This window comes from Budorcas taxicolor, chromosome 2 (genome assembly GCF_023091745.1).
Source record: "Budorcas taxicolor isolate Tak-1 chromosome 2, Takin1.1, whole genome shotgun sequence".
Taxonomy (NCBI): Eukaryota; Metazoa; Chordata; class Mammalia; order Artiodactyla; family Bovidae; genus Budorcas; species Budorcas taxicolor.
In genome coordinates, this window is record NC_068911.1 from 4,312,747 (window position 1) to 4,335,640 (window position 22,894).

Sequence of the window (22,894 nt, forward strand, 5' to 3'; positions counted from 1 at the left end):
AGAAAGAAAAATTATAAATTATTTAATTTATATAATTATAAAAAAACTAATTATAAAACACCACTTATACAAAACCTCCATGTCTACAGTAATTCAAGAAACAAGCAAGTGGAGGAAAATAGCAAAATTTTCCTTACAGCAGAATATCAGATAATAAACTAGGCGGTGGATATAGGGTATTCATTTTACAGTTTTTCACTTTTTATGTTCAAAAATTATAGGGGGGAAAATCTGTAACCAAAAAAACGTAAGTGGGGAGTATACTAGATCAAGAAGCTAAAAAGGTCAACAAATACATTATGAAACCTTGATTCCAACCTGGTTTAAAAAACTGAAAGCAGTGGCTGCCCCTCAATGAAGGGGACAGACAGGGCTACCAATGGCACCAACAGTGCCTTGGTACGAATCAGAAAAATCCATCTCCTCTGGGCTGCTAATCTCAGAGAAGGCCCTTTACACTTGGTCATGGCAGCCAGCTCCCCACTCACACCCCTGCTGAATTTTACGGTACACAATATGATCTTGGAGTACTTTATTGTTTAATTAAAATAACCTGTATTAAACAGCTGAAAATATAATTAAATTCAGTGTCTATTGTTCTTTACAAATTTACAGCTGTTCCACATCTGCAGACAAGAAGGTGGTGAAAGAGCACAAGCAGAAAGAGACTTGCCCGACTCTGTGCGACCCCAGACTGCAGCCCGCCAGGCTCCTCAGTCCGTAGGGTTTCCCAGGCTAGAATGCTGGAGTGGGCTGCCAGTTCCTCCTCCAGGGGATGGAGCCGGCATCTCCTGTTGTCTCCTGCACTGCAGGCGGATTCTTTACCCACTGAGCCACTGGGGAAGCCTCAAGCAAGACGTATGTAGTATCAATGCTCAGAATTAACTAAACATCTTAATCCTATAACCACACGACTGCAAGACCCAGAAAACAGTCTGCATACAATTAAAATCAGAACTCTTCCAACAGGATGATTAAAAAAGACATAATGTTAACTGAAATAAGCCAGCCATAAAAGGACAAATATTGTGTGATTTCACCTACATGAGGTCTCTAGAGGAGCCAAATTCACAAAGACAGAAAGCAAAACAGTGGTTGCCAGGGGCTCAGGAGAGGGACTGGGGACAGAGTGCCAGTTTGGGAAGATGAAAACATTCTGGAGATGGATGGTCGTGGCAGCTGTGCAAAAATGGAATAAACATACTTAACCCCCCCGGCACTGCGCACTTAAACACGGCTGTGCATGCGCATGCTAAGCCGCTCAGTCGTGTCCAGCTCTCTGGGACCCCATAGATTGCAGCCAACCAGGCTCCTCTGTCCATGGGAGTCTCCAGGCAAGAATACTGGAGTGGGTTGCCTTTCCCTCCTCCAGGGGATCTTCCCAACCAAGGGATCAAATCCGCGTTTCTTGAGTCTCCTGCATTGACAGGCAGACTCTACCACTAAGCCATCTAGAAAACCCTAAAAATGATTAAAATGGTAAATTTTTATGTTAAGTACATTTTAATGGCAATTTAAAAAAAAGGCACAGTTAGTATACTTACACATTCAAATCATAGTAATTCTTCAAATGAATTATTTCCTCAACATACCCATTTGCTACATCAGGAAATCTTACTTCCTAGGAAGGAATAAATACATTATTTATTTGTCATTCCCTAGAGTAATTTCAAAGTGCAATAAAAATCAGATAGCAAAAAGTATACAAAATGACTAAACGCTAGAAAAGGACTATAAAGGAGGTTTGTGTCTGGTTTAAAATTCCACACTAGGTGCCCAGATTTATCTGTCTACACAGAACATGGAAAAAGGTCCCTAGAGACCACCTGGTCCTCTGCCCCCATTCCATGTATTCATTTTTCTCTTTCAGTAAATACTGAGCATCTCAGCCCGAGCAAAGGGCGCCTAAAGATGAACATGGCACTTTCTAGTGTACATATACCCTTAGAAGCACACAATCCAGCAGACCAGATGAAAAACACCCAGGGAAGGAGTAAAAGACTGCTCAGAGGCAAATGGCCGCCCACAAAGCCCTGCATTCACCTTCTTGGTCAGTGGTACATAACACAACTTGGTATAAAGACAGAAATGCTCTATTCCGTGTTTTCCAGCGTGGTGGCTGTTCAGACTCATGTGGCTATTAAGCACTTAAAATTTGACTGGTGCCACTGAAAATGAAATTTAAGTTTCATTTAATTTTAAGACATTTAAATTTAAACAGCCAAATGAGGCTATCATATTGGACAGTGCAGCTCTAGGTCATCTTATAAACTTGGTTGAGGGTTTGAATTTGGAGTTAACTCAATTCCTTTTTAAAAACTGTAGGGACCACTCATGACAGCACCAGGGCACCCACAACCTGCAGCCAGAATCCCAGGGGGCACCGCTGAGGGGGTTAAGGCTAGATTAAGGAATTCTGATTTAATTTTTGTACCTCCAGCTTTTCTTCTTCTAGTCTATAAATCTAGGAAATTAGGAAAATGAGTCCACATTCACAATGCTTTAGTAATAAACGGAAACAATGTATTTGTGTGTATAATGACTTACTTATCAAAATAAAACTTACTGTCTCTTTCACCAACAGTGCAATGAGTTCCTGGTCTACGTCAGAAGCTTCTTGCCCCCAAAGGTTTTCCAAATTGGGCTCCTGAGTTTCTTCTAGTGGAAATGCTGGGCCTGGCTCTTCTTCATCTATTCCTAGTTGCTGGTCTTCAAGCTCTCCCAGAGGATGGGCAGGCCGAGGAGAAGCAGGGTCTGGAATCCAATCCTGCTGGGGCTCTGGTCTCGCAAACGCCGGTCTTGGAAAAGCTGATCCCCGGGGCTCATGCTGATATAGCAGTGGGCCCAGCTCTGCTTCTGGACGCCGCTCCTGAGGTACAACCTGGCTTGGTACCTCACGGGGCTGCTGGTTCAGAGACTGGAAGTAAGGGTGGTCTAACCAGCAGTCTTCTTCAATGGCCTGGTCATCGAGGATATCAGATGATTCTCCGAGGTTGGATAAAAGCTCTGTCTCTGACTCTTCAGATGACTGGTTCTGAGTGTCCAAAGGATCAGCTTCTGGAAAAAGATGACCTTCTTTTAAGATAATGACTTTCTGCTCTGATCTGGGGTTGATGAGGTCATTGGTTGCTTGGTTGTGACTTGGTCCAGGCTTAGGTTCTCTTTCTGTTTGGCCACTTGGCTTCATGAATCCAGAAACTCCAGGAGGCCCAAGATCTAGAAATTCACCGTAGTCATCCTCAGAATCATCCTGTGTCCCAGAACCAAACAATGAGCTGTTATACACGGGAAAATAGCCATTCGTATCTGATTCAAAGGCTGCTCTAGAGTTTTTAGGCCTTTCTTCTCCCAATCTTTTGAGATCTTGCCATTGGGCAGCTGGTTTGATGAGATTGGGTCGTGATGTCTGAGGTTTGTATGTCTAAGAAAAAATGAAATTTTAATAATAACAATTCAATTTTTTTCCTGTGTCTATTTCCTTATGTATTATATTGAGCTTCTGAGGTAGGACAGGTTAAGAAACAAAAACAAGCCCCCCCCCCCCCCGCCCATAAGACCTATTCTTCAAATTTATCTTCATACTGAAATCTGATCACACTATAGTAACTATAACAATCAGAGCAGCCATTCAGAGATTGAAGCCTGACTTATAGTTTGAATCATAATTTCATTTGCGACCATAAAACAAAAGTAACTGCATAGTAGAGAAAATAATGAAAGAATGACAGCACAGCAGAGGAGAGAGAGACGGTCAATAAGCACAAGGAAAAAATCTAAACCTCATCAGTAATTTAGCAAAATGCAAGTTAAAATGACATTCTACCCCCTCCCCAAGACTGGCAAACAGCTTTTTAGTTAGACAACATTAAACACAGATGTGTTCAATGTGGGACAGATGTGGGAAAACTTACTATCACTCCTTCCTGGTGAATTTAGGAGAGGAATTTGGTATTGCTTATTTTTTAAAAAATGTAATCTATCAATGTCACTTTTCAATATCAATCCTATACACCCTTATGTATCCAAAGGGGGCATATATAAGGGTATTCACTGCCACACTGATTGCATCATAAAAAGAGAACACTAGAAGCATTCTGAAGTTTGTCCCTAAGCATGCAGTTAAGTAAACTACTTATCTGCTTTACAAAATACTCTCTGACTCTCCCCCACCCCCACTCCGAGAGGTGGTTCTGTATGTGATGACATGGAAACTTCACCAAGAAATGTTAAGTGAAGAAAAGCCACAAAACACACACAGACTGATTTCTATTCTTTGGGAAAAAATGGAACACAGACATAAACATCCCATTTCTAAAAGCATGTATGTGTATATATACATTGAATATATACATACATGCATGAACCCACACATGTGTGAATTCAAAGAAAAAGATTTGGAAGGATACGTGCCAAGCCTGTGACAACAGTTCCTCTGGGAAATCTCTGGGGCAGAAGGGGCTGGTGAAGCGAGACTAGTTTTCTCTGTATTGTATCAATTTCCACAGAGAACACAACCATGTGTTACTTGTGAATTTAAAAAGTAAAATGCCAAATTTTAAGGTAGCAGAATAAAGACGTCTCTGACCCTGATCTTTTCTGAAGTCACCCCAATCCAGAGAGAATGAGACAAAGAACTGAAAATCTCTGAATAAACCAACACACATTTGTGATCCCAAATCACAACATATGTGAGGAGGAGCTGATAAATGCAGTGGGAGAAGTACATCCAGATTTCAGGCAGGCAGAGAAAGCTTCAGAAAGGCAGAGTTCTCCAAAGCAGGTGGTGTGGCCTGCAGAGGGAAAACCAACAGTCCCTTGTTTGAAACACTGGGAATCTGTTCACTGTCGGGCAGCAAGGATTTTCTGAGGAGGTTAGACTGAATGAAGACAGACGTCCCTGCTGAAGGTAGGCTGTCAGTGAGGCAGGAGAGAAAGAACTTTGATCTGGGCTGCTCTGGAGGTGGCAATCACGGCTGGGCAGTAAGAAAGAAACAAGCATACGTGCGTGTAAGCACACTTCCCGCCCCATGCAGCCCCAACATCCCGTCATAGGAAGAATTCCTGCTAGTCATGAACAGTGCCTGAGCCCTTCCCCAACATAAAATACCTACAAAGAGCCGGTCCAGGAAAATTTCAAATGCATTCGAAGTTGAGTAGTAATAAAAAACAACCAGCACAGCAACCACATGAAGATGTCTAACTACTGAAACAGAAGTGGTAGATGAGTGACACATATGATGAAGTCTGCACCACACAGTGAATGAAACAAGAAGAGAGAGATGCAAGAGTACAATGGAGTGAAGAAATAATTAGCTATTCAATATACATGTTTTAAATCATGGTTTTGTAGAAATTACAGTAACTATTGAAAGTTGGGAGGGAAAATAAGAGAAGCTGAGGATCAAAAGATACACTCAAAGCTGATAAATCAACATGTAAGGACATATGTAAGAACAGCATCTGAAAGTATAAAACTAAGTACTAGAATAACTGAAAAAACAAAACAAAACAAAAAAAACAACTAAGGATAAAAACCTTTCAAATCACCAGCAAGAACAGATGACCCCAATATAAATAAAACAAAACCTCAAAGATGCAGGGAACATAGTGAAAGATTATTTTTTTTAAGCAATAAAAATGTAAAGCATATTAAACATTATGAGAGAACAAAGTATAATAGTCATGTTAATAAAGAAAAATTAGATGAATTCACTCACTAAATTTCAGTTTCTTAATTTAAGTAGAACCACTAGCCAAAACCCAACTATATAATCAACTCCAGGCGTATGTCCACAGGAAAACTTCCACATGAATGTTCACAGCAGCATCATTCATAATAGTGAAAACGTAGAAGCAACTCAAATGTCCATCAATCAATGAAACAACATGTGATACGGCCACAGAACGGAACAGTATTAAGCAATAAAAAAGGAACTGAAGTACCAATTCATGCTACATCATAGATGACCATGAAAACTTATGCTAAACGAAAGAAGGACCAAACAGTGTATGATTCCATTCATATAAAAGGTCTAGAATAGGCAGATGTACAGAGACAGTCCATGGAATTCTCTAGGCAAGAATACTGGAGTGGGTAGCCATTTCCTTTTCCAGGGGATCTTCCCGACCCAGGGATCAAACCTGCGTCTCTTGCGTTGCAGGCAGATTCTTTACCATCTGAGTCGCCAGGGAAGCCCTATGCAGACAGAAGTGGTTAGCTGTTCTCAGGACTGGGTCAAAGAGCAAAGAGGAGGGAAAATAATGGTCAACTCATCAAATCAAGAAAAAAGGCAAAAAATCCCACAAGCACACTAAAACAGAAAAGGAAAATTGGAGGAGCCATAGATTCAGAATAAGTAGAGTAAATAGAAAGAACAGGCTATTTTGTTTAGTTCTATTAAATACATTAAAAAAAACACTGAAAAGTATCAGTGAAAAAAACCAATAAAAAGCAACGGAAAATCTAGACACGTCGATCATCACAGAGGAAGCTGAAACAGTTTCCAAGAACTGTCCTTCATGAAAAGAAACAGCCCAAATGCCTTTAGGGCAAATCCTACCAAATCTTCAAAGAATAGGTAACTCCAACATTATTTAAATACTGCTGTAAGAGTACTCGCAGCTATTCTATTAATACTGAGTGTCCCAAGAATCAATTATTAACTTGAAATATATTTCTTCATGGTAAATTTCAGAAAACTCACTTCCGCCAGGATGACATCATCATCCAGGTCCTCTTCATCATGTTGCTGAGGAGCTGGGGTGACCAGCATTGGAACCCCTTCCTCATCAGAGGAGTCAGATATGGTGATGGGTCCATCTCTGAGATTGATCCAGTCTAAAAGCAGGCAGAGAGAACACTGTTATCAGGAGGTGGGCATAATCATATTCAGTCCTTTAATTCAACTTTGCCATGAAAAGGGTCAAACCTAAAGCCAAGTTCATGGCTACTGGAGTGTTAACTTCTCTCCTCAGGCAGCACATGCACCTAAGCATTAAAATAAGCTTTCTGTGCTGATCTTTGCCAATAATTCATTTTGGGAATCATCAGAGAAAATCTGACAATTACTATGCTCAAGATTATCAACTTTTTCTTATACTAGACTGGAGGAATCTGTTGATAAAATCTTCTTGACTGGCAACTAAACAGTGAAATCATGGCCTCCCATCTCATCTCTACTCCTCCAAGGGAATATAAAACACTGTTTTATTCAAACTGATAGGTCTGAAAAAAACTCACTCAGAAACAGTAAAATTTTCACTTAATATTTGATATTAGTTTGCTCATCTTACTTATAAATCTTGAGTATTATTTATGCAAATGTATTTCAGTGGTGTAGTCAAATACCCATTTAGCATCTATGACAGTAAGCAAGTTAAACTTTCTAGTTTCCTTTTTAAACACAACCAGAGTGCAACTAGCCATCTAGACGTAATAATTCTGTCCAAGGTCTCTAACTCCTTTTATTCGTCTGAAGATAGATCACATTTGATATGAATTACTGGATAACACAAACTGACAATTCCTTCAGAAAGCGCAATTATTTTTCTCAAGGTTAATGCCTCATGTACTTTTATGGTATCCAACAATTTGAAAAGCAATATAAAACCAATTATCTCATTTCATCCCTGTAACAGGGCTGTGGTGATGCCAAGGATAGCAGTTTAGTTAAGTCCATGAGATCTAGGGTAAAACTGCCTGGATTCCAATCTCAGCTCTACCACATACTAGCTGCATGATGCCATTATTTACTTCTTTAGGCATCCATTTCCTCATCATTGAAGAAAGGCTAACAACAGTGCCTACTGAAAATAGCTGTATTAGCTTAGAAAACCCACATAAAATGCCTATTTATTATAGTACTTCACACACAGTTAAGTTGTCTGATTCCAAGTCCAATGCTACCTACACAGCAGACTGATGTATCTAACAACTGGCCTGCAGAAGTGTACTGCAGAGGGCTGGCAGAATGAATCCAAGTGACCAGCACCACTGCATTTGAAACTCCACTTAAATGACAGTAAAGGAGCTCGTAAAAAGTAAAAATGAAAGTAAAAAATGTCCTCCTTTTTAGGACACAAAGAAGAAAAAAGGAAATGATAGCTAGCAAGAGATTTAAACAAAATTCTCAGCAGATTTTCAGAGGCAAGAAATCTAGAGGAGTGGAAAAGGCTCAAACCCACAGTCTGCAGAGGTCAGCTGACCAGAGGCAGCTTAATCCATGTTGCAGAATCACAGATTTCCTTGAAAAATATTCTCAATTATTGTACGCCTTTGTTCATTTCCAGTCTTTAAATGGTTATTTTAGACAATCCTAATTTTACTGTTAATTCTGGGGAGAGGATTTGCCAAGTTTCTCATTTAGCCATTCCAGAAGACCCACCCTGTGGAGGTCCATTCTGAAGAGTCACCAACACAGAGAGTCACTAGACACCAGGCCAAGAGAGAAAAGGCGTGTCACTGAAACAGGCATAATGAGTAACTCTGCTGCCTTCTGTTAACTGGCCCCTGAATGCTGGCAGACAGTCTTAGATTCTACATGCAGAAATTGTAGGTTCCTCTGAGGAAGAACTGGCCCAGAAAAAAAGACAGACAACAAGCCTGGGGCACCCAGCAAAAAAGTTGGTTTTAAACCTATCACCTCACAGTGAATCCCAATGGTTGACAAGATACTCCCCAAAATACCACATATAAACATACTAGCTTTACAATACATACTTTAACCTTAAGTATAACAGAACAAAGTTTATGATTCATACAAAAGGCCTGTATGACCTGTGTGACCATCACCAATGCTGGTAAATGCATTTCTAGCACATTAGGAGCCTAACGCCACAGATCAGTTTCTGAGTATAAAATTCTCGTTTCTGGCTTCCATGCAAATAACCCGTCTGAGACATACCCATGATGTTGATGTTGCATTATGCAGTTTCCTCTGTATGTAATCTACTACATGAGTATGTATGAATAAGTTACTTATTTTTCTGTTGACATTTGACATTTGGGCTGGTTCCAGTCTTGGCTATTGTGGATAATACTGTTATGAATATTCCTGTATATCTATCTTGGCATACTCATTTCAGCTGGGTACATTCTAGAAGTGCTGAGGCACAGGGAAAGCATATGTTCAGTTTTAGTGGACAATGTCAAACAGCTTCCTAAATTGTCTATGCCAACTTATACCACCACCAGTAGTGTAGGAACTTGAAACTTATTTTGTACCTCAAAATAAGGTCAATTTTGGCAAACACATTAGGTGCAACATTCCTATGTCTATTATATCAAATTTGTTGATCATGTTCTTCCAAATGTTCTATATTCATACTAATGTTTGTGTGTGTTTGCTCTCTCTGTTATTGTAAGAAACATGCTAAAATCCCCCATTTTGACTGTGGATTTGTCCAGTTATCCTTTCAGTTCTGTCAATTTTCTCTTTGTATATTTTAATATCATATTACTACACATATAGAGATTAGAATTGCTTTATCTCCCCAGACTCTTAAACTTTTTTAAAACTTTTATCTTTATTGACACTTCTGGCTGAATTGTGTATGTTATCTGATAATTTAAAGCCTTTGACTGTGTGGATCACAATAAACTGTGGAAAATTCTGAAAGAGATGGGCATACCAGACCACCTGACCTGCCTCTTGAGAAACCTGTATGCAGGTCAGAGAACTGGACATGGAACAACAGACTGGTTCCAAGTAGGAAAAGGAGTACATCAAGGCTGTATACTGTCACCCTGCTTATTCCACTTATATGCAGAGTACATCATGAGGAACGCTGGGCTGGAAGAAGCACAAGCTGGAATCAAGATTGCCAGGAGAAATACCAATAATCTCAGATATGCAGATGACACCACCCTTACGGCAGAAAGTAAAGAAGAACTAAACAGCCTCTTGATGAAAGTGAAAGTGGAGAGTGAAAAAGTTGGCTTAAAGCTCAACATTCAGAAAACAAAGATCATGGCATCTGGTCCCATCACTTCATGGGAAATAGATGGGGAAACAGTGGACACAGTGTCAGACTTTATTTTGGGGGGCTCCAAAATCACTGCAGATGGCGATTACAGCAATGAAATTAAAAGACACTTACTCCTTGGAAGGAAAGTTATGATCAACCTAGACAGCATATTAAAAAGCAGACATTACTTTGCCAACAAAGGTCCGTCTAGTCAATGCTATGGTTTTTCCAGTAGTCACGTATGGATGTGAGAGCTGGACTATAAAGAAAGCTGAGCACCGAAGAATTGATGCTTTTGAACTGTGGTGTTGGAGAAGACTTTTGAGAGTCCCTTGGACTGCAAGGAAATCCAATCAGTCCATCCTAAAGGAGATCAGTCCTGGGTGTTCACTGGAAGGACTGATGTTGAGGCTGAAACTCCAATACTTTGGCCACCTGATGTGAAGAGCTGACTCATTGGAAAAGACCCTGATGCTGGGAAAGATTGATGGCAGGAAGAGACAGCAGCAACAGAGGATGAGATGGTTGGATGGCATCATTGACTCAATGGACATGGGTTTGGGTGGACTCCGGGAATTGGTGATGGACAGGGAGGCCTGGTGTGCTGCGGTTTATGGAGTCACAAAGAGTCAGACACGACGGAGCAACTGATCTGAACTGAAAGGCTCTGTTTTGAGGGTTACTATTTGCATAATGTATCTTCTATTCATTCTTATACTTTTAATCTTTATTTCACCTTCATTTTTAAGCCTACCTTCGCTGGGTATAGAATTTCCATGTGAATAATATTCAGCAATGAAAAAGAATTGAATTACTGATACATGCAACAGTATGGATGAATCAAAAAACTGCTGTGCTGAGGAATTCAAGTATGAAGAGTACATACTGTATGGTTCCATTTATATGAAATTGTACAGTGACAGAAAGCAGGTCAGAGTTGGGTGAGAACTGCCTGCAAAGGGGCATAAAGGAATCTTCCTGGATATGTTCTACATCATAACTGAGGTGGTGGTTATATGAGTATATTCATTTTTCAAAAGTCACTGAATTATATATATAGTTAAAATGTATACACTTATTATATGTAAATTATACCTCAATAAAGACGATTTAAAAACTTAAACATTTAAGGGGATGACACAGTAGAAATTATTACTACAGCTAATAAAAACAACTCTATGTCTAAACAAATCCTCACTATGTGTGCAAAATAAAGTTTGTTCAGCAGAAAAATATATCTCCAAAGTTAGTAGTTTTCCAGAATTTTTGTTCTTAAAGAAACTCTGTTCAAGTATATTTAAGATCCAATTTAGGAAAAAAAAACACCCCGCAACATTAATTTGATATGCATGTTTGGAAAATATGGAACTGATCACATATACAAATATAGCTAGGATTTAAAACTTCCTAAATAACAACACATTATGGCTATAATCACTACCAACTTAGAAAACACTATTAATAATAGCTTAAAAAATTGGTATTTCTTCTGTTTTTATAATTTGCATAGCTTAAGCAAATTTATTTTTCTCTCTTTATCTGCTTAATAAACTTTGCTAAATTTTATTTATTTATTCTTTGGCCGTGTCTCATGACATGTGGGGCCTTGGTTCCCCAAACCTGCGCCCGCTGCAGCAGAAGCATGGAGTCCTAAACCACTAGACCACCGGGGAATTCCCTGCTCATTTTTAAATGCTCTGAAAGCCGTATATATAAAATTTTATCTTTTGCTGGGAAAAAAGTCTTCATAAATACAAAGTACTATCAATAGCAAAACATAAAAAAAGGTACAACCTCTTCTATGGACTTTATAATCTTCTCCTATTCATCAGCATAACTTTTTTCCTTTTAGCCTAGGTGTAACTGTGAACTGGACATGGAACAAGAGACTGGTTCCAAATAGGAAAAGGAATACGTCGAGGCTGTATATTGTCACCCTGCTTATTTAACTTATATGCAGAGTACATCATGAGAAACGCTGGGCTGGAAGAAGCACAAGCTGGAATCAAGATTGCCGGGAGAAATATCAATAACCTCAGATATGCAGATGATACCACCCTTATGGCAGAAAAGTGAAGAGCTAAAAAACCTCTTGATGAAAGTCAAAGAGGAGACTGAAAAAGTTGGCTTAAAGCTCAACATTCAGAAAACAAAGATCATGGCATCTGGTCCATGGCACTTCATGGGAAAGAGATGGGGAAATAGCTGAAACAGAGTCAGACTTTATTTTGGGGGGCACCAAAATCACTGCAGATGGTGACTGCTGCCATGAAATCAAAAGATGCTTACTCCTTGGAAGAAAAGTTATGACCAACCTAGAAGCATACTGAAAAGCAGAGACATTACTTTGCCAACAAAGGTCCGTCTGGTCAAGGCTATGGTTTTTCCAGTGGTCATGTATGGATGTGGGAGTTGGACTGTGAAGAAGGCTAAGCGCCAAAGAACTGATGCTTTTGGACTGTAGTGTTAGAGAAGACTCTGGAGAGTCCCTTGGACTGCAAGGAGATCCAACCAGTCCATTCTAAAGATCAGTCCTGGGTGTTCTTTGGAAGGAATGATGCTAAAGCTGAAACTCCAGTACTCTGGCCACCTCATGTGAAGAGTTGACTCATTGGAAAAGACTCTGATGCTGGGAGGGATTGGGGGCAGGAGGAGAAGGGGACGACAGAGGATGAGATGGCTGGATGGCATCACTGACTCGACGGATGTGAGTCTGAGTGAACTCCAGGAGATGGTGATGGACAGGGAGGCCTGGCGTGCTGCGATTCATGGGGTCGCAAAGAGTCAGACACGACTGAGCGACTGAACTGAACTGAACTGTGAATCAGGATCTGATAGGAAATTTCACATGCATTTAGAAATCTTAAAGAAATGAAGGGTCCCTTCCCTTTATGAATCAATGAATTTCCCCATATTTTAAACACTGTAAAGTCAAGGAATACATGTCCTAAAATTCCCTGTAAGGCTAAACCAGAGTCTTCTGGCAAAAGAGAAGTTAGGCCTGTATGAGGGGGCCAGAAATGCAGTAGCAGCACCTGATGTACGATCAGAACTTACAGCCCTAGAGGAACTGTACTCCTCTGCAATCACCATTCCTTCAAAACCTGAGAAGTACCACTGTTCCCACCCTCCTCTCTTAAGATTCAATCTTCTTGTGATGGAAGACTCTTTAGCGTCACTCACGCCAGCAGGCGTCACCATTCAACACAAAACTCTAGTCTAATGAGTCCATTTAAATCTGATGCTCTGAGGTCTGAAAAGGAAACATTTCTGGATTCTATACGGTGCAAAACAGATTAATTTCAAATATGATATAACAAGACTAAGGGAAAAAGCAATGATGAAAGAGAAAACGGGCACACTTACCTTGTCCCCGGTGGCAGTGGAAGTTGTTTAAGTGAATCACCTCTTCACTGTTGGTTCCCTCTGCCATTTTCCAACGCAGACGTACACCTATGTGCTTGCTAATATCTAACCATGGCGACTACCTAGTCCAAAGGGCGTGAAAAAGAAAATTATTAAGAATGAAGAAGTATCAAAACTCTTCCCACATATCTAGTCAAGATAGCATTCTCAGCTTATAAACTGAAAACACCACTAAAAAGAAAAATTTTTTCAGTCTTTTGAATGAATAACTAAAGTTAACAGAAGAGGAAAAACTAAAATTTTTTTAAAATTCCTGCAAAAGAAGATACAAAAGATGAACAAAGGATCAAAGACTAGATGGGATATACATTTTTAAAAAGTGAAACTAAACAAAAAAATAAATAAAAGGAAATAAAAGATTTTCTAAAAAGTAAAATTAAAAACTCATTTACTACAACATACTGAATGGGAGAAAAATATTTGCAAGTCCTAACCCCTAGTAAGGTGCTAAAATCCAGACTATATAAAGAACTCGTACATCTCAATGGCAAAAATAATAAATAATCCAATATCTCAAATTAAGATATTCAAATGGCTAACAGGTATATTAAAAAGCGCTCAACATTACTATACATCAGTGAAAGGCAAATCAAAAACACCTCTGCCTGTTGAATGACTATCATTCATTCAAAAAGATGAGAGATAATGCTAGCAGGATACGGAAAAAAGGAACACTCTACACTGTTGGTAGGATTATAACTGGAATAGACACTATGGAAAATAGCATGGAAGTTCCTCAGAATTTTAAAACAGAACTACCACATGATCCTGCGATTCCACTTCTGGGTGTGTAACTGAAGGAAATGAAACCACTGGTTTGAAGACCCCTACACTGCCATGATCACCGCAGCACTATTTACACCAGTGAAGGCATGCAGACGACCTAAGTGTCCAATGACAGATGAATGGGTAAAGAAAATGGAGTAATATTCAGCTACAGAAAAGAAGGATATCCTGCTATCTGTGGCATGGATGAACTATTCCATCTCTCACAGAAACTGTAAACCACCACTGAGGGAAAGTAAGGAGCAAATAAAGGAAGAGACATACCACATGCACGGGCTGGAATGCTTGATTATGCAAAGATGTCAGTTCTCCCCAAACTGGTGTACACGTTTAATACACCCTTACTCAGATTTTTTACATGGATATGCACTAGATGATTATAAAATTTACAAGAAAAAGTGAAGACCCCAGAATCAGCAAAGCATTCATAGCCAAAAAGACAGAGAACTTATACTATCAGATATTAAGTCTTGTTATAAAGCTACAGTAATTAAGACAATGTAGTATTGGCAAAAGAAGACCAATGGAACAGAGTCCAGACACAGATTTGTTCACATGTGGACATTTATGACAGAAGCAGCCCTGCAGAGCAATGTAAACATATGATTTTTAAACTGTATGACACTGTACTGGAAAGCTATATTTTGGGAGGATGGGGAAAAATCAAAGAACTAGACCTCATCTTTATGTCTTAGACAAAATAATTTTTATGTGAACTGCTGATTTAAATGGTAAGCTAAAATAAACTTTCTGGAAGATAACATAAAATACCTTCAAGAATCAGAGCTGGGAAAGATATCTTTTTTAGAATAATAATTTATTTTAATTGGAGGCTAATTACTTTACAACATTGTGGTGGGCCGACTCCAGTACTCTTGCCTGGAAAATCCAATGGATGAAGGAGCCTGGTAGGTTGCAATCCATGGGGTCGCTAAGAGTCGGCCACAACTGAGCTACTTCAATTTCGCTTTTCACTTTCATGCACTGGGGAAGGAAATGGCAACCCACTCCAGAGTTTTTGCCTGGAGAATCCCAGGGACGGCAGAGCCTGGGAGACTGCTGTCTACGGGGTCGCACAGAGTCGGACACGACTGAAACGACTTGGCAGCAGCAGCAGGCAGCAGCAGCACTGTGGTGGTTTTCGACATATGTTGACATGAACCAGCCATGGGTGTACATGTGGGCCCCCGCCTCCCTCCCCATGGAAAGATATCTTAAATAGGATAGGAAAAGTGTTGTCCGCAAAAGCAAAGACTGAAGTACTGTACATTAAAACAAATATTCTAGTCACCAAAAAATTATTAAGAGTGGTGGTGTCCAGTGGCTAAGACGGAGCTCCTTACGCAGGGGGTCCAGATTCAATTCCCGCTCGGGGAACTACAGCTCACATGCCGCAACTAAAAGAGCTCATATGCCACAACTAAGACCTGGTGCAGCCAGACAGATAAGTTCTTTTTTCTTTTGGTAAACGGCAAGGTTAGAGAGGAAAAAGGTCACTATCAGGGGAAAAAAGAGTGTTTGCCTCTCTGAAACAGTATTTGGGGGTCAAGAGGAGAGAATTATTTAAGTCTTTCTGTAGTTTGATTTTTGAACCATTTTCTTGCTTTACTCTGATGGACATCAGAAGAATGAAAATCAAGTAAGAATCAAAAGGGGACAATTTTAACTCCTACGGCTCCTTTTTAGTTCCAAGAGTCTATCTGTAACCTACAGACTCAAGGTTTTTCTTCTTAAGAAAATTTGTTTTCTTTGTCTTCCTGAGAGAAACCACGTGCTTCAAAAGAGGTAGGCCCTAGACCATGGCTTCTCATAATATGACGTCTATAAAAAGATAATCAAATAATGTCAGTATTTTTCAACTAAAACTTACAGTTTTATAGCAAGACTGTGTTTAAGTATTACAACAGAACTTTCTGATATCTATAACTGGACAAAGGTACCTCAATGTTTAAAAATTATAAATCCAAGCATAAGCTCAGGTATCTCATCTGAAATAATGATGTTATTTCCAAATGGCATAGTATAAAGGAAAGAGCTCTGCTGTCTACTTTCAACTGCCTTTATTCAAGTGTTTTTCTTTCCAATACAACTTTCAAAAAGTACTTTGAACACTTAATTCCAAATTTCCTATTTCTTCTTTTACCACAACTAGATTCCTTCGATTTTACACCGGAAAACAAAGGAAAATGTGATTTATTTTATATCTAATTTGGTTAGACTGTTAAGTTTGTAGTTAAGCAGATTACCAGTGCTGCTTTAAAAGCAAGATTCCTCATGAATGGCATGTACAGTGGCCCCAAGCTGCAGTGAGAAGAGAAGTCTGAAAATGAAATTTCTACTCCCGACTAGCTTCTCTGTAAAGGTCATTTAACTCCCTGACATTCAGTCCTCTCATACGGGCTCAGATCAGATTGTCTAAGTATGAACCCAGGTTTCACCAACTAGTCAATCAGTGACTATGCATAACTGCTTCAGTCCTCTCATACGGGCTCAGATCAGATTGTCTAAGTATGAACCCAGGTTTCACCAACTAGTCAATCAGTGACTATGCATAACTGCTTAATCTTTCAGGCCTAATTTCTTTCTTCATGAAATGAGAACACAGTTGTTCTGAAATTGAGTTAAATACATATAAAGTGTTTAGTAGAGCACCTGGCACACAGTAAGGGCCACATTATGACTATTATTATGACTTGTGAAATGGGAAGAGTAGATGTACAGTTTTTGTTAATAATTAAGGGTTGATAATACAGCCCAACCAGGGTAGGGATGGGAGGGGGTTATTCTCCTCTTCCAAGCTACTTTTCACTAGTGCTATAACTATTCACATAAAACTTTTACTTCCTTCTTTAGGAAATTTCATTTTTCCTCTGGAAGTAACAAGAACCTATATATGTCTTTTCACTTAATGATCAGACACCAAAGTGGAGTTCAGAAATAGGAAATGCCTTTCAAGAAAGAACAGTTCAATTATTTCTTGCCTTTAATTATACAAATCATCATATACATTTATGATTATACTTTACAGTCAAATATACCAGTTAAAGCTTCCAAATTAGAACCAGAAATTAGCATGTATTCATCAATTCATTACTCAGTGGAGAATTCTTTTTTTTTAAGAATCTTATGTGGGTAATATTGAAAGAGTTTAAGAAAATTGTATGGTACTACTTCTATGTTCCTTCCTTTCCACCTCCCACAACTGTCCTAATGATCTTTTTTTAAACCCTTCTCTTCCTTGTATGAATGAATCAACACATGATGAGAAAGAGTTCACATTTTGTTTTCTCCATATGCCCTTGACTCCGTCTTATTCATAAGTGAACTTTCAGTGTTTCACAGTTGTTGAATGAACGAATGACTCTGAAAATAACTTCCTCTGCCAGAGACTGGAGCTGTTCATCACAGCCATATGTAAGTAGTCAAGTAATGTGGCTTACGTGAAAACAACCAGTTTCTCATTCTCTTCGTCAATTATAAAGTATTACACAATGTAGTGTAATAAAAAATTACATTATAGAAAATTTGGAAAACAAAGGAAGTCAGGAAAAGATGGGAATCATCCATGGTTCTCTCATACAATTTTATTACTGTCAAAATTGCATCTTTCCTTTCCTGTGACCAGAGTCCGTAGGTCTGTCTTAAACCAACTATTTCCTTCTTACTCCTCTGTTCACGTCACTCCTCCACTTTTCCTTTCAGATGCTCCTAATGTAATACTGTACGGTCCTGGGGTTTTGTGGTGGTGCTGCTTTCCAGAATAATTTCCAAAAATATGCCCGTCACTTCTGCAACACTGATTTTGGGGTAATAAAGGAAAAGAGGGCAAAAGAGAGCCAGGCCAGGCTGGGAGAAGCTGACATGCCCAGGTTATACCAGCCCCCACAAAACCACTTCCAAGCATATTTTTAAAAATGTCTATAAATGATTACTGCTCTTCATTCAAATACTAGTTTCTCATCTTAATATTTAGATAGCCATTCTTTGTAATCCTGTACTAACATGTAATCAATATCAACACAAAAAAGTTGCTAATGGTTATTTCTAAGCAGTAGGTTTATATTTTTGCTTCCTTAAATTTTGATTTTTCTACACTAAACTGGTATTATTTACTTAACACTTAAAGAATCTGTGTTATGCATCACGGGGAATAACAAAGAAAATCCCACGTGGATCTTGCCTCACAGAACTTCCATCAGTGAGAGAAAATAGGCACACAATTGAGTATCTACAAAGCATGGTCTTTACTGCAAGACAAAGACTTTGACAGTTAGGAGAGGCCAGGCAGTCAGGGAAGGCTGAGGGGAGACAGCCGTATTTAAGCTAAACTGAATGCTCTGCCAGTTCCACGCCTAGTTTTAAGACAGTAGCACTTCCATCAAGGGCTCTGGAAGCCCAGAGTGACCATGGTAAGAAGTCTGACTACCCTACCGGAGAGACCACATGGAAAGCTCTGACACTACATGGAGAGGGAAAGGCAGCTGGGCTGTCTTCCAGCAGCCTCAGACAAGCCATTTGAATAAAGAAGTCATTCTGGAAGTATATCCTCCAGTCCCAGCCACTGTGGCTGACAGCATGTGAATCAAAAAAAAAAAAAGTCCCAGGTGAAATCTTCCCAATTTCCTTACCCACAAAACTGCCAACAAGTAAAACTGTTGTATTAAGTCACTAAGCTCAGAGGTGGTTTGCTAACAGAAAAGTGAAGTACAGCTCTAATTTTTATTTTTTAATCCAATGGGAAGGAATGCAGAGTTGTGCTTTAGGAACAACGACCAAGCTGCAAAGTGTAAGACAGACTTCAGAAGACATCCAGAGGCAGGAAAACCCAGTAAACAAGAGTCAGTGAAGTGGGAACTAAAGGTAAAAGGTAACAGCAAGCAGAGGAAGGAAAAGACGTAAGATACTAATTATAAAGGTTAGAGTCAATGGGATTTTTTTTTTTTTTAAGGACACAGCACACGGCATGTGGGATTTTAGTTTCCTAACCAGAGACTGAACCTGCACCCCCTGCAACGGAGTCTTAACCATCAGACCACCAGCAAAGTGCAACGATGGGATTTCGTATGTAACTGGTCATCAGGGCAAGAAGCAGCAAGGAGTCAAAGTTGACCTCGATGTTGAGATCAGATGACTGGACGATGGTGATACTATAACGAAAGAACAATGAAGTTGATGAGTTCAGAAAAAGAAAATGCAATGCACGTTAATTTCAATATAGATACAAAATGAAGGAACTAAGGTAAAATAGCATCCATAATCAGAGATGATATGCCAACAATTAGTCTGGAGTTCAAGTGGTTTCAAAGAGCTCTAAAAATTCTGTTATCAGTATCTTTTTACAACACAAAAGGTTTTAAACCAGAAATTATTCAAACTTTTCAGTGGGTAGGCTAACGAGCTTAACATAAAACATTAAGATTTTTTTCTCCAGTTGTCAACTGAAAATTGGTTCGGAAACTGGGATGGATAAGCAAGCATATCCCCAGTCCACAAAGAAGAAATCAATGTTTTCAACGCTATTTTTAAAGTTGAATCCTCCGTTAACTCATGACATCCTGCCCATTCTATCCCAACACTGTCTACAAGTTGTACCCCCCAATGAATTTTCATATAGCACGGAATTTTTGTTTTTTAAACCACAAATCTCTTCATGGCAGAACCAAAATCCTTACCATGGCCTATGAAACCCTGCCTCACATGACCTTGCTGACACAGCCAGCCCCACCTCATTCTTATTCCCCTATTCACCATTCTCCAGAAACCACGGCTCAGGTCCTATTGCTGTGAAACTTCAGGTTCTTCTCTCTGCCTCTCTTTGACCAAATTAATTCTATTTATTCTTCAGTTCCCCATCTTAAAATTTCACTTCTCAGAGAAAAACCTTTCCAGACTAGTGTTTGTTCATATGTCTCTCACTCCTTCCAAGTACTACCACAATAAAATATTTAGGAAGCTATGCTTAACATCCACCTCCTTTGCTAAAAACAGTTCCAAGAAGGCAGGGAACTGAAAGTTAACCTGTTAGTTCCTCAGTCATATTCGACTCTTTGCGACCCCATGGACTGTAGCCCACCAGGCTCCTCTGTTAATGGGATTCTCCAGGCAAGAACGCTTGAGTGGGTTGCCATTTCCTTCTCCGGGGAATCTTTCCGACCCAGGGATCGAAACCCAGTCTCCTGTACTGCAGGCAGATTCTTTACTGTCTGAGCCACCAGGGAAGCCCCAAGAAGGTAGGACTCTTGTGCATTTCATTTCCAAAGCCTCAGGACACGGCATACAGCCCGGCAAAAGTAAATACGTCAGAACTTCTTGAATATTCACAAGTATAGCAGGATAATTAGGAGTATGAACTCTGGAGCCAAACTGGGTTCAAGTCCCAGCTTAGACTCTTACAAGGTAAGTTATTTTTTTCAGCACCTCATTTTCTCCCTCTTGAAAATAAGGGACGACAAAAGCCATGTTATCGAGGATTCAGAGTTAATATACGGAAAATCCTTAGAACAGTATCTAGCTAAAGAAAATTATGACGTCTGTAAAGCTCTTACCACAGCCTAGAACACTGTAAATACTCATTAACATGAGCACAGGCTCTCTCATCCACCCTATTTCATAAACTTTCAGTCTTCCAGACTCATAGCTCAACTTCCTTCATTACACTTCTCCAAACGGGCTGCAAGGCTTCTTCTCTTTCTGTAGTTGCTGCCTGCCTTCAGGAGGAAACTATAAAGCCTCTATTTACGTTAACAGGGAGCTCCGAAAGACTCCAGAGCCCCAGGCTCTCGAGCTATTTCCTTAAATCCAGCCACTTCCTACTCCCAGCTACTATAAACGACTTCTGCAAAAAAAAAAAAAAAAAAACCCTAACGGAGCAAGGCCGTTTCTCCGCGGTCTTCCTGCCGGCCAGCATTCTGAACGCGGCCGTGCCCTCTTCCAGCCGCGCAAGCCATCTTCTCGTGGTATCAAAAAGCCTAAGCCCAGCCCCCTCCAGGCGCTCCTCACGACGCAGCCCGACTGATCACAGCGCTCCACTCGCTGAGGTCGGCACCCTGCCCTGCGGACGTCGCGGAGACCCCGCAAGGCTCTCAGCGCGCTGGGTCACGAGACCGGAGCGGCCCAAAGTTTTCGACAATCGCCCCACGCGGCATTCGAGCCACAACCCACGCGAAACAGCGCCTTCGTGCGCCGCCCAGCACTCCGAGCACACGGGGCGGGGGTTCGCTTTCCCTGCGCTGCCCGGGGTTCGGGGAGTCCTCACGCGGGTGGGCAGCAGCGAGCGGCCGCCTTCTGGGGAAGAAGCCCCTCCAGAGGTGAGCCGCGAGGGTCCGGGACCGCGGCCCGCAGCTCCACCCCCGCCCCCACCCCGGGGCGTCGGAGTTCAAAGTCACGGCGCTGCGCCCCCCCGCGCGCTCCGGGCCGCGCTCCGCTCCACGGCCACCGCTTCCCGGGAGGTGCTGCCGAGGAAACTCGAGTCTTTCGGCGCTTTCGAGTCCTCGCGCGGCGGACCCACCGACCGGCCCGCGAAACTTCCCGAAGTAACGGGACCCGCGGCGGGTCCGCCGGCCGCCCGTGCCTTTGTCGCTCTTGCCTGGCCGCCGGCCCCGCTGCTCCAGCCGCTCGGCGCTGCCCGGAGCCGGCCCTGGGCTCGCTCGCGTCGGGGCAGCCGCCCGGCCCGGCCCGCGCCCCCCCCCCCCCCCCGGGGCCCTTCACGGTCGAGCCCCCGCCCCCACCCCCGGCTTAATGGAGGCGCCCGGTGAAGACGCCACTCGCCCCACAGAGCCGGCCGGGGAGCCGCGGCCGATACTTACTCGCCACTCGACTCGCCGGCTCGCGAGGCAGGCTCTGGCTCTTCTGTCGCCGCGGTTTCCAGTCAGCAGGAGCGGCCGCGACTGCCTGGTTGCCGCCGCCGCCGCCGCCGAGGCCGCCGCTGCGCTCCTTCCGGCCTTGCCGAGGCGTCACCGCGCGCCTGCGCACAGCGCCCCCTCCCGACTAATGACAGGAAGAACCATAGAGGCACGCAGGGGGCTAGGGAGGAGGGGTCTGGGGAGTAAGACCATAGAGAGGGACTCCTGTCCTTCGTCCCGGCTCGCCGTGGGCTGAGTCTTGACTTCGCCACTAGGCGGGAGGACGAAGGGAGCCCCGTGAGGTGTCACTATCACTCTGGGGTTTTCAGCTCCAGAGCGTGAAGCGGGTGAACGTGGAAATCTCCTGGATCTGCATTTGCTTGCACCCATTGGCTTTGGTAAATCATTCACGGAACATATTTGCAGAGGGCTTCCTGTGTGCCAGGCACTGTCCTGGGAATTGGAGCAAAAGCAGTACAGAAGATCCCTGTTCTCATGAAACTTGTATTTCAGTGGACAAGTCAATAACTGGTGAACTAACGAACCAGTTAAAATACTGGCTCAGGCTGGAAGTGTTCGGAAACACGCACACACACAGATGAAAAAGCAGAGAAAAGGATAGAGTGATGGGGATAATTGTTGTTTACTAACTAAGTTGTATCCGACTGTTGTGACCCCAAGGACTGTAGCCCACCAAGCTCCTCTGTCTGTGGGATTTCCCAGGCAAGCATAGTGGAATGGGTTGCCATTTCCTTCTCCAGGGGATCTTTCCCACCCGGGGATCGAACCCACACTTCCTGCATTGGCAGGCGGATTCTTTCCAGCTGAGCCACCAGGGAAGCTGCGATGGAGATAATAGTGTGGTCTAAATCAAG

The 22,894-nt window shown here is 41.6% G+C and overlaps 1 protein-coding gene across 3 annotated transcripts in view; it reads right to left on the reverse strand.

Annotated features, from left to right (window-relative positions):
• Positions 1 to 22,114, reverse strand: part of RNF216 (ring finger protein 216) — a 121,258-nt gene extending 99,144 nt beyond the window's left edge. Inside the window, exons 1-5 of one of the 3 annotated variants that reach the window (XM_052659983.1) lie at positions 21,984 to 22,114; positions 13,333 to 13,454; positions 6,705 to 6,838; positions 2,567 to 3,250; positions 1,545 to 1,621 (exon numbers count right to left, since the gene is read on the reverse strand). In XM_052659983.1, coding sequence (XP_052515943.1) covers positions 1,545 to 1,621; positions 2,567 to 3,250; positions 6,705 to 6,838; positions 13,333 to 13,399 — 962 coding nt within the window. In that variant the 5' untranslated portion in view covers positions 13,400 to 13,454; positions 21,984 to 22,114. Of the gene's footprint in view, positions 1 to 1,544; positions 1,622 to 2,566; positions 3,422 to 6,704; positions 6,839 to 13,332; positions 13,455 to 21,983 lie in introns of those variants that run through there. The other 2 variants (XM_052659975.1, XM_052659992.1) reach the window with 2 other exon arrangements.
• Positions 22,115 to 22,894: the final 780 nt, after the last annotated feature.